This window comes from Hypanus sabinus, chromosome 21 (genome assembly GCF_030144855.1).
Source record: "Hypanus sabinus isolate sHypSab1 chromosome 21, sHypSab1.hap1, whole genome shotgun sequence".
Classification (NCBI taxonomy): Eukaryota; Metazoa; Chordata; class Chondrichthyes; order Myliobatiformes; family Dasyatidae; genus Hypanus; species Hypanus sabinus.
Genome location: NC_082726.1, coordinates 41,327,395 through 41,340,109, shown reverse-complemented (window position 1 = coordinate 41,340,109; position 12,715 = coordinate 41,327,395). Strand labels below are relative to the sequence as shown.

At 38.5% G+C, this 12,715-nt stretch overlaps 1 protein-coding gene across 1 annotated transcript in view; it reads right to left on the bottom strand.

Moving 5' to 3' along the window:
- Window positions 1–423: 423 nt before the first annotated feature.
- Window positions 424–12,715, bottom strand: part of LOC132378988 (wings apart-like protein homolog) — a 183,902-nt gene continuing 171,610 nt past the window's right edge. The window contains exons 17-19 of the mRNA XM_059946406.1: window positions 11,654–11,742; window positions 10,607–10,702; window positions 424–8,471 (exon numbers count right to left, since the gene is read on the bottom strand). Coding sequence (XP_059802389.1) covers window positions 8,406–8,471; window positions 10,607–10,702; window positions 11,654–11,742 — 251 coding nt within the window. The 3' untranslated portion in view covers window positions 424–8,405. The remainder of the gene's footprint in view (window positions 8,472–10,606; window positions 10,703–11,653; window positions 11,743–12,715) is intronic.

Genomic DNA, 12,715 nt, shown 5'->3' with positions numbered 1-12,715 from the left:
GATACCTGGGGTTTTCCCATGTTTTTAGGCAGAGTTTCATGTTTCTGCTGCACTGGGTAGCTTGGATGGAAATGCAGACAGTTTTGGAGGGCAATTGTCCCACTTATAGCCAAGCTGGCATCCAGTTCCACAGCCTGGTCAAATCTGGCACAGTCAGCTGTTTCTTGACATTGCATGCTATGAAGCAGATTGGCAAAAGACTGCTTTGCCGCTGATGAGGATATGGAAGATCCAATTGTTACCTCTGGACACAGATGGTTTGCTGAAGGGTGGGTCACTGTACCCGAAGTTAAACAGTCCATACTGTGGAATGAACAGAGTGAAGCTGCTGCGACCATGACCACATATCCATCAGGTACATCAATGGGCTTAAAGGGTGCATCATTAGTAAGCAAGTGCAAGGAAACAAGTTACAGAACCAACTGTACTGAAAGTAGCAATTTTTATTCGAGTTAAAATTATTTACAGGTAACCAAAGACATACTTCAGAAACTGGTACAAACTCTATTTCCTGCCATTTGGCTTTTACTCTGAAAGATTGAAACTGAGAAATATGTATAAAATAAAAATAGGATCGGAATCTGAAAAGTATTTCTACCATTCTAAATTTCCAATTGCCAATATTTACACAACTATTTACACAAAGAAAGTCATTTAAAATTTATTTTAAATCCATTCTGTTCATGCCCTCATGTACCCTTCCCAGTCATGTGTTTACAACAACGGAATGGAATGAAAACAATTGCAAATGTAGACATGAGGGTTTAACTTGTGGGAAAAGCCACAAGTAACTGACAGAGTGCTGGGAGTGAAACTCAGAGATAAGTGGGAAATGCATCAGAGGTAACCTTCCTTCGAAAGTAACTCAACCATACCTCTCATCTACAAAACCATAACTAGGCTGGGATTACTTCAGAATGAAAGATCAGTGCATCAAAGAATGCTTCTTGAATCCTCAAATGCACCTTTAGAAGTCCACACAATTAGTCATTTAGAGTTTTGCTGCTTAAATTACACAACTTCCGGAAAACCGTGCAGCCCAGAGATAAGTATTTCACCCATTCTGTCAATGAGGATCAAGTATACACAGGATCAAGATCACGAGACATGAACTCTCCCAAGTTTGAAGCACCCCTCCTATCACAGCAGAAGGCTTTAAAATGTTACTTGACTGAAAAAAAATTAGATGAGAATATGAAAGTTATGTTCACTCTCTATTCACACTGGAGTCTAAACTTCAAAGGCCACGTTTTCCTTTCTGAAAGTGTTGTGAGTGAACCATCACAATGGAACAGAAGCCCATACTCCTATCAGCTTAAATCAAGCAACCTCATGCAAAGCTCAGCGTTTTCAGACTGTGTGCATGTCAACATGGAAGCCCAAGTGGGTTCCAAATGGGACTCGCGCAAACAAGGTCTGCTTCTGCGGAAATAGCCATTAAATGGATGTGAATGCACCACAAGCTAGCAGTGAGAAAAATATGTAGGTGATCAATTTGAATTGAGAGGTGGACAGTATCTGCAAACCTATCCTGACTTTACCTAAAGTAATGAAATGAAACCTTCCCAATCAAACTGGCAGCTGCAAAGAATATTCGATGAATGGCAGCGAGAATAAGCAGGTTTTCACATTTAAGAATCATGTCGTGCTACTCACAGACTATGTGGTTAATGGAAATATTTATTATTCTCTCCCAGTTAACAATTCATTGCAGAGATATAATCACTAAAATATTCTTTAAACATGTACACCCTGATAAACTCCAATTAACTGGCTTAATTGTATCAAATTTTCAGAATTGCTGACTGGTGAGATATACTTGGCACTTTCTCACTTTAACTGAGAAAGCGCCTATGACATCCGTTGGATACATGATTAATGAATATGGTCTGGGCTTGAGTGTAGAAGCACCTAGGACGTATACTCGGGGAACGGGAATAGACATTTCAAATGGTTTCGGCCTGAAGAAGTCTGCATATGACCACTGTGCAGGACGATCGCAAGCCATATCCAGGATCTTAACTTACAGCAATAGTTTTTGCAGGTTAAGTTTATAATTTTACAAGAAAAATTTGACAGACACAATCTTAATTCTCATTAGAGCTTTGAAATGATAACTTTAAAGAAAATGAATATGTTAGGATCTGAATAATGGATGCTGTCTTCAGCATGTTCAGATACTCCAGCAAAGAAAGTATTGAAAAGTTATTTCAGTTCATTTCCTTCTGCACAGCTCAGTGGACAAGAGATGGAAGCAATGGAGGGAAACCCGGTGAAAGCCACAGTGTCCAAGTCAGTGGATGTGAATACATTATCCATTATTAGGGGCACCAGTCAAAGAAAACACTTTTGTATGATACTGCAACTTACTCTGCCTCTCTGGGTAGACCTGGAAATTCAAACTTCTCATTTTGGTTTATTTCATATATTTCCAATTAACATAAATAACCAAAGCCTACCGATTAAGGCATTCTTGTTCAGAGAACCCCAATGCCTGACAACATAATCTTTTATAAGGGAAGCCTTCTTTTTAAAAAAAGCACCAACAACTATATAGCTATGAAAGTTCATCCAAAGTGTAAGGATTAAACTGATGAGGCTACTTGTTTTTCTCTTTCCATGTTATGGACACAAGGATGAGGCTCCCTGTGGTAACATTAACCCCCAACCCAACAAATTTCACGTTTCTATCATGTTATCTGCAAAGCAGCAGAAAAGCAAGGGAAAAATAAAGCATAAATGAAGCTGAGCAGTAACAATGCCATTGCTAAATTTACTTAGCAACATTTTCCAATCCTTACATACAAAAAATAAAAACCATCACCTACCGGACCTATCCCTCCATATAAAAGACTAGCATTTCTGGAACCAGTGTCCAAGCCCCACCTTCCAATTCAGTTCTAAAATTCAAAGCATGTCCAAAAAAATTCACTGAAACATCATTTATATTACTTATGCTCTTGTGAAATATTCAACTACATCAAGGGATTTTTGATTAACTCGGGTCACTCATGAAATTAAAGTGAATCCCGAATGTGTCTGACCACCTGGCAGGGCAGGCTATAGAATTAAAAACTCTAATACAACTCTGCTAAGAGTGCTTCTGATTTAAGCCCGAATCATGATTGTAAAATTGAGATAACACTATATTTTAGGTATGTTCTACTTGATTCTATCTTCCCCAAACAGTGAAGCATTGATAGTCCGTCCATTGAAGAATTTTTGCCTTGGGTACGTACAATCAGGATCCAATACATTAATGGGGCTGAGTTACATAATTCACTCTATTTGATTCAACGCAAGGGAACAGAAATGGAAATGGAAATGGAAATATATTCATAACTGATAGTCAATCACACCTATTCTCAGCAGCCAATTTAAAAACTAGCCAATGATCACGATAACAGCAACATCCCCCGCTTTCTGGAATAAATTGACTTTTGAGGCAATAATTGAAAGACTGGCTGCTAATGACACAAGTTCAGAATTCAACAATGGAAGTCTGATACTAACTTAACACATCAAGTATGCTGATAGGAGCAGATTCACATTTATTAATGCTATAGAGTTGTGGGGAACTTGGATAAATATTTGGATCCTACATTTAGTGCATCTACTCCTACTTCATTGAACAAGGACAAGATGAAACCTCGTTATCAGAATTGTAATCTTCTCACATATGAACCATAGAAACTGGGTTTCCAATGTAAATGAGTGACAAAGTAACTGGGATATCACCACAACCAGACCCCTACATTTTTCCCTAAAAGCAAGCCCAACTAGAAGAGACAGAAGCTGCACTGCTGTAAACTGCAGACTAGAATTAAACAAATTGTATCTGCTTAAAAATATTTAGTAGCTTTACTTTGACAAATATAAAACATGGCTTTAAAATCTCAAACTGGAGGCTTGATTAGATTTAGTCTGAACATTCATAAAAAAACACCGGCTATTTAGAACTGAGAGTCTGTTCAAAAGGCCAGACTGAAGATCGGAGCAGTCTACTGCCCAGAGAATCTGCAGCAAATGACCTCTACAAGAACGGAAACTTTTAAATTTGTGGAATCTTGAATTTTGTTTGTGTTCATAAACTTACAAGATCCAAAGAAGCACTGAAAACAATCTGTAATCTCACCCAATCCTGAGAGTCAGGATTTGAGAAAAAAACATATTTCATACCTTGATCCAGTTGACATTAATTTGTATTTGGAAAGCCGGTTTCCAAGCAATAAATCAGGAGCCATTTCTATAAATCCTGTAAAAATACACTTCATTCATTCCCCACTAAACACGTTCTGGCTCCACTGACTGATATTTCACGCATGTTTTGCAGCATCGATGAACGTTCAATATGGCACCATGAAGTTTACAGCCAGATTTAGTCAAGTTAAATCACTGAGGTTTCAATCATCTGTAAAGTTAAAAATACGAAGCAGAGATATACTTTTCTCAGGGAACAGCTACAAAGAGTAGTGAAGAAAACCCAGCACGAACCGGGTTGTTCATGGAAGATACTCCTCCCATAGCAGGCATCAAGCAGTACAGCAGCACTGAGCAAAAGAATGCAAGAGTGAAACTCCTCGAGAGGTGCTTCCACATGTGCCTTCACCAGAACAGGAAAGACTAATTCAGCTGATTTCCATCACATTCAGTGCAGAATACCATCTGTACTCTTCCAAGATACAGGTACATGGTTTGGACATGGGGCAGTTTATATGATATTGGAAAGGAATGGGAATAATTCCCTCTCAGAGGGTAGAATAAACCTATTGTACATATCATTAAAAGAGGTTCTACCCTGAACAAAGGATTTTAACTTCACATCTTTAGTGAAAACTGTTGATAAAAAGGGACAGACAATGATCAGAATCTGGACACTGAACCACACGAAAAGGAACATTAGCTAAAATTCCTGGATTATAGACAGAACAGCTCCCAATCCTTCCAACAATATCAACACCACTGGAGAATGATATCAAAGGTTAAACAAAGGGGGAGAAACAATGGGGAGAAAGGGGTTAAAAGCATTTTACTGAACTATAGTATACTTTGCATAGTTCTTATTGACCTGAAGGGAAATAACCGCTGACCAGCAGCTAGCTACCTGTGGCCAGACTAAGCAAGCAGAAATTGCAGACTACTCCAACAGCAAAGATACAAAGCTTGGTGGAAAAGACAAAGTCAAAGCAGAGGGATAATTAGTTACTAAAGGGCTCTCATAGTATCTCTGACAGACACTCAACACAGTGAATTGTCAATAATCCCCACCATCCACATTTCCAGTGCTTGTTCAGAAGAGGTGAGTCAGTGGAGGGAACAGATCTCTACCTTTGGAATCAATATGGAGAACTGACAGCTCACATTTCCAGCAAATACAGAATCAAATCTCATTAAACTCAAAGATACTTGTGGCAATAATCAATCCCTTACAAAATATTACGCCAGTGTTGAATGCTGGATCTCTCAGTCCAGGCTGGTTTGAAGTTGGATTCCAGAGATTAAAACTTGTGCCTCCTAGTTCTCAATAGCTTTTATTTCACATTATGAAGACCTATTCAGCATCACAGAGATTGTATTCCATCTGGACAAACATACCAAAGACTCATATTGTAATTTGCTATAGCAGATGACTTAAAAAGATTCTGCAGAGCTGGGTAATTCACACATATAATTTCATCCGACTAAAATCAGCAAATAAAATGTTGAGCCATTATATCTTGGACTTTTAAAAAATGGCATGGGTAGGGTAAAACCAGTTAGTTAACATGAAGATAAGGATGTTAAAGATTTTCCTAGTTCTTCAGTCATTTGGTTTTCTACAGTTAAATAATTAATAACAATCATCCATCCATAAAGAACACTGAAGGTGCGCCTTGGATTGAGAGCTGCCTCAGTAATTCAGAGCAGCCAGCTCCTTCCAATTATATCAAAGCAGCATTCCCAATCAAAATCCATTTGAATTGAAAACACAAAGGGCAGTAAGTATGGGGAAGTAAGTAACTACCTCGTCTTGCACTGAAATTTCATGACCTGCAAACCTCACAGTAACTCACTGGCATTCCAAATGACACCCACCAACATTATTTTATATATATATATATATATTGCTGGTTTTTGTCTGCATAAACCAGGGATTCCCAACCTGGGGTCCTCAGACCCCTCAACTAATGGTAGGGGTCAGGGTCCATGGCATAACAAAAGGTTGGGAGCCCCTTTCAGTTTCCATTGCAGCCTTTGATACAATGGAGATGCCAGCTGGTGTTTTTAATGTGGGGCAAATAGAATAGGTAAAAATGCAACCCTACACCAGAAACACAAAAGGAAGAAGGTCTCATTGACAGGCTCAGCTGGTCATTTTCCACACCTTTAGTTTGAGCCTAAAATATGCAGTAGAGAATAATTTCATCATTCTTTTTCCAATTCTATAACTAGAAAAAAATTATATTGATTCATACCAACATTTTCCTCATTATTTATCAGCCAGCTTTACTAGCTATATAAGCCAGTCAAACTGAAGCAGATTGCTCACTTCCGTAGCACATTCATCAACTACTCATAAGATGGATCTACCTTGAATCAAGTTTGGAAAAGCTGCTCAAATTCTGCCTGCGGGGAGGTAAAAACTGTCACAACAATTATTTTCTCTGATAAAGACACAGAACGTTACTGGTTTCTGCAAGTGCAAATTTTTAAAATGTGTGGAAATAACTATCAACTCTAAAATGCTTACATTATAATATTCAACATAGCTTTGTTCGATTACCTGCACATAGTGATTTAACTTCAAGGAACATCCCCAACTCTTCTCCCGACTATATTAATTGAGTATCAAAATTAAGACACATCTGCCCTCAGCAGTCTCCTGGTGTAACTGCAAAACTTAAACAGGTATTGTGCACTTGCTTGTCATTGCCCGGAAAAGAGAAAGAGGTGGGTGGCAGTGGAGAAGGCAAAGGCTGATGACTATCATTCCTGCTCTGCACCTATGTTTAACATCCCAATGTTACTGATGCAGACATTGCAAATGCCTGCAATTGGAGGTACGATTTTTATACAGCCCTGCTCATAGCTAAACTCAATAGTTTTCAGTAAGGAAACTAACGTATTAAAACTGAGAACCTTGGAATATTTTTCATATACCATTGCTTTCTCCTCTCCTGCTTTGATCGGCCATTTCATTGTATTTAATATAAGCATAAACAGGAATTTTCTAAGTTAAGATGAAGAAAACTGATGTTGCTTCACTCCAGTGTTCAAACTCTCAGGAGCACTGAATGGCTTCTGGTGACGTTAGAGACTCAAAAGCAGATCACAGCACTGAAACATCCAAAACGCAGTCAAAGACTAACCACAATCAAATATGACAACTGAGTATTGAAAGTTATCACCTAGCTTCACAACAACACTCAGTCATCTTGAAACAGGCATCTTGTACATATTTTCTGTGGATCCAGCGAGACTCAACCCAGAGATAACTACAGGTAACCAAATCAGGTTGGGACCTGGACACGGCTGGTGTGCTTTTCCAATTTTAAAACATGTCTAAGATAAATTAGGATGAAGACTTCAAGACAAAATAAAATCCTCATCCATTAAGGGATATTACATTATCGATGGGATATTTGAGATTGTAATTGGCTCCTTTAATCCACACCATTTATTTTAATACAAGTTGAATGGACCAGGAGAACTAAAACAAATAGTCTTATTATATAATTATATACCTGCGTTATTTAACTCTATATATAGAACACGAGTCAAAGCTTAAACCATGTCAATCCATTCAACTTGCAGTAAAACAAATACCTTTTCTGGAGGGTTGTGTGGTTTTTTGGTGTCGAATGAATTAGTTGTCAATTGACCGTATGCACTGTGCTCAGATGCAACAGTCACCAATCACAGCAATGTCTACATTTGTCATGGTAACTAAACAAAAAACATGTGGGGTACAGGATTTATTCCATACCCACACTAAACCATAAACCTGATCAATGAAAGCACTCTGTAGTATTGCTGAGTAAAACAAGGCCATTTAGTTTTATTAAACTCTATTTTGATCTTGCAGGAAAGCTTCTCAATACTGGGGCTGTCTGCATACCAGTGTGGGTATGGAATAATTCAACCTATGCAATTACTATCAGCTGTGTCTTAAAGCACAGCACATTCATCTGCAGATTTCTTTCTGCCTCCAACCAGATTCACTGTTTTCATTCATTTGGTACTGCCAGGTACAATGGACATGAGCTCCTTTGGAAGCGGTCACTGATAAACCAGAGTGAGCTTCCCCTTGGTGCTTTCCACACATAAGGTGGGAGAAGGCGTTGCCCATATGATTGGTTGACGAGGGAGGGGTTTAACCCCAAGGGACAGAACACAGCCTATCTGTAGCTGAAGCTTGGAGTTCTTTAGCAGTGATCCAAGTATTCAATTACTCGAGAGATGGATTTCTGTCCCGTCGTTCCCACTGCACACTGGAAGCAAAAGAGAAAATATTAAACATGGTTATCAATTACTAAACATTTCTACCTTAACAATACATTTCTATTCTGTTTGCTCAATATTTGTTGAAAGTTGTAAAATTTGTCATGTTAGCAACAAAGTTAAATCACAAACTTTAAAATCATTTACCATCTGTGTGTATGGGTGGCAGCTGGAAAATCCTTTTCAGGAATACATTAGGAGACTGTTACTCTCAGCTATTAGCTGAAAAAGCTGCACTCAGGATGTATTTGTTAAGTTCAGCACTTGGTCCAATGCCAGTTGTGTATCAGTCACCCCAAGGACACTTCTACACAAGTAATGTCTTCCTTTCAAGGACATAACTTTTTATTTCTGCACTAAATACAGCTTCACACAAATGCAACTTCAACTTCTGTCCTGGAGAGCCAACAACAGCAAACTACAAGCTTGATCGAGACATTAACGTAATGGTTTACACATGGGAACAAAATGTCACTGACAACCCCTCCTGTAAGAAATCAAAACTTGTGCAAGCCTACAACTCCTGCAATCTTTGTACCATTTAGTAGTTTTGTGTACACAGTACTACTGATTGCTGTATTTATTATTACAATGTAAAAGTCTGTGACCTTCAAACAAGGAATTTCATTACACCCTTGTGCATATGACAAACTAAAACTGGTACTGGCTGTTAGATTTATTCCATTAATATTCAAATTTTGGTAAAATGCATCAGCTTCAATAAAATAATATTCATACAAATGATCCCAGAAAATGTTAAATTTAAATATTTTTGTTGCATTCTCACTATTTTGAAGCAACTAGTCCTAACTCATGAATAAAATCAATGCATCACAGAAAATAAGTAACATTTTTTAATGTTATCGATGTGGCTTCTGGCAGAAATCCCGCACAATGTGCTGTACTCACCCAAACACTTGTTTCGCTGAAGTGCTAGGTCATTAAAACAGTGTTTCAATCTGCAGATCCTTCTGCTTTACAGAAACCCATGATTTGGGAACCCATTGAGGCAAGTTCAGTTAGAAACATTGGCCTTTGAAACTCAGTATTGGTTTTCTTCATTACACCCAAATATATCTTCTGTCTGGCTCTGTAACACATCCCTGGCTTTCAAAATATCCAACTATAAAGGGAAAGGCACATTCTGACAAAAGCTCATCCTATCAATAACTGCTCTCCCATTTGCGATATTTGGTCTCATTGAAATTTCAGCAACATTGTGCATCTAATTTAGATGTGAGCAAATGGACACCAACCACTCTAAGTACTTTTAAAAAATAACTCATTTTAACTGAGGCCTACAATCTATTGGGTAAATTCAATATAAATTCCACCTTAGCTGAGTAGTTTGCTAGTTCATTTTATGCAGAAGTTTAGAGATAACCACATTACTATGAGCCTGGAGTCATATTTCAGTTAAACCTAAGGGAGCAGATTTCCTTTCCAAGTGGACATTAATAAACTAGACATGTTTTTTTAAATGTCTGTCCTGTAGCTTCAAACACTTGGTTGAATCAAATTCATTTCTCCTGGACTCCAAGTTGCCAGACCAAAACATCACCACTGACTAGCACCAATTTATAATTTTATTCATAATTTAAGCTTCTTGTTTACAGAATTAGTTGCTTCAGCTCCAGACTATTCCCTCACTACAAGTAAACCATCGCTCAAGTTTTGTCATTAACATGCCACCTCATGCAAACCAGAATACACAGCAACTACTGGCTGTTCTCTACGCTGTGGATTTTGCTTCAGCTCCTCAACTGGAAATGGATACCAACTCCCTATTTAGAGGAAAGAAAGACATCTGTGGTGACAGGTGTCACCAGTCACCACATCTGTGGACACATGGTCATATCTGTGGTGACCATTACTCCCAATGTCCTCACCATTCCATCATTCACTGATCAGATGAATGAATGGTCACTTTTCCAAATCATTCATCAGATGAGTCTTTCACACAACTCTCTTTTTGATTCAGCGCCGAACGTGACCACCACTCCACCACCACCTGACAGATCCTTCCAGCCCCTACTTGACTAAGTCATGGTAATAAACACAACTTCCCAACAGTACTAAAACAAACACCTTCAACTTGCTGTATTTGCATATTTGACACACTAACCGTGAGATTCATGAAACTCAAAAACTTCTGCAACATTTCAGTCATTATGGAGAAGTCTCCTTCGGGTAAAAGCTCCCTCACAGTAGTAACATTCACCTGAAAGAACAAGAAAACCACAATGAATGACCTAGTGTTTAGCCTGGAAAAGACTTGTGTAGTTGGCATTGCTGTCTAAATGAGTCAATTCAGGGCTCCCAAATTAGGGGTAGTAACAAAAACTCCTCCTTCCCACAGCCAACATCCAATCTAATCAGCTATAAGTAGACTTAACATTTCAGAGAGGATGAGTTACTGGTAGCACAGTAAGATGCAGATCCCCATTGGAAGGTGCATACCTCAGCTGCAATATACTACAAATGAAAAATTTTAATTTCTTAATTTTTTCAGCACATCATTTACAACCTAAAACAATATACTGAATCATTTTCAGGTGCAGACTCTGCCAAAATGCTGCTCAGGGGATTGGGCTCCAGTAACAAAGAAGGAATGGTGGTGTTGCCAAGCAAAGTTGTGCGACTTAAGTGCACAGTGGTGTTCCCACACTCGTGTTGCTCATCCTTCTGGTGGCAAAGGTAACGAATTTGAATGATATTATTAGAGTAGCCCAGGTGAGTTATAGTAGTGCACTTATAGATGTGACAAACACAAATGACAGTGTGGGTGGTGAGGGGAATGGACATTTAGTAGTGCAGATGAGTCGTATTTTAAACCTGGATGGTACTGAGGTTTGAGCGTTGCTTATCTTGGTAAATGGAAAGCATTCCGACACTTGTTGATATTCAGTGCATAGGCAAGAAATGATAAACTATACAGCTCCAAAGCCTTGAAGCTGAATCCCAGATAGACTGTTTACAGATGATAATACACATCTTCCCTCAAAAAAAGTAACTTCACATGCTAAGCTCAGATCACACAGAGATAGAGCATCTGACTGAAGACATTATTCAAAGATGAAGTGAAACAATTAAAATAAAACTGACACACAAAACAAGCTTTGGTTAAAATTGATCGTCAAGAAGACAATCATTGCATAACTTCATTACTTACCGGGCTCTCTTGACATAGGCAGCCCAGAAGCAGTGCTGTATATGAGGCCACAATACAATCCTCCATGTGCTTTCCAGCATGCTGCAGGGCTGCAAAAGAAGGTACAAATTATTAGCAATGGTGCATCTGTACAGAGGGGTGTGACTTATGGTAAGATAAGTGGAAAAAGAGTATAGGTCTGGAATAGTGGATTTTTCGGGAACAATTTAAACTAGGTGCTCTGGTTTCCTCCCATATCCCCAAGAAAGTGAGGCTTTCTGGTTAACTGGCCACTGTAAATTACCCTCAGTGTGTTAAGGGTGGTTGAACCAAGGACAGAGAGGAGACAGCTGGAGGGAGAACTGATGGGAATGTGGGGAGGAAACAGCAGGTTAGGGTAGGATTAGTGTAAAAATGGGTGCTTAGTGGTTGGCTAATGGGCTGAAAGGTTTTGTTTCTGAGCTGTATCACTTGATAATTCTATACCATATACTGTTACTGTGGGCAAGGAAGAACTACATCAAGTATAATTGAATTTTTGGTCTCATGTTGACTTTCGGTTTTGAACTCCTATGGCAGCTTTCTTTGGTTTCTTTAATCATATTGATTCACAATAGAGTACTACTTGTTCTCTTCCAACTAGCTAGAACCAAGAAAGTTCTTAGTTCAAACTGATTCCCGCAGCCAAGAATTGTGAGGTGCTCTCTAGCACTTTTTTTTTCGGTAAATATATTAGACCATAAATGTGCAACAATATTTGCAAAGGAATAGACATTTTGAGTTTTAATTTACTGAAAATAAAATAATTATATCACAGACATTTACATGATACAGGATTAGTAACCACAGGCTTGCATTAGAAGTTACAGCACAATAGTGAAAAAGGGCACACGCACTGAGTGACAAACAAAAGTGCTTTTGTTTAGAGAACACTGGCCCCAAACAGCCACTGTTAATAGACAACAGAGATCATTATATAGCCTATAAATAAGGAGAAAATACCTAATGTTCCAATCTCATTAGAATGTAACACTAAATTGGCAGATGGTTTCAGACAGAAGTCAGAATCTATCTACACCCATT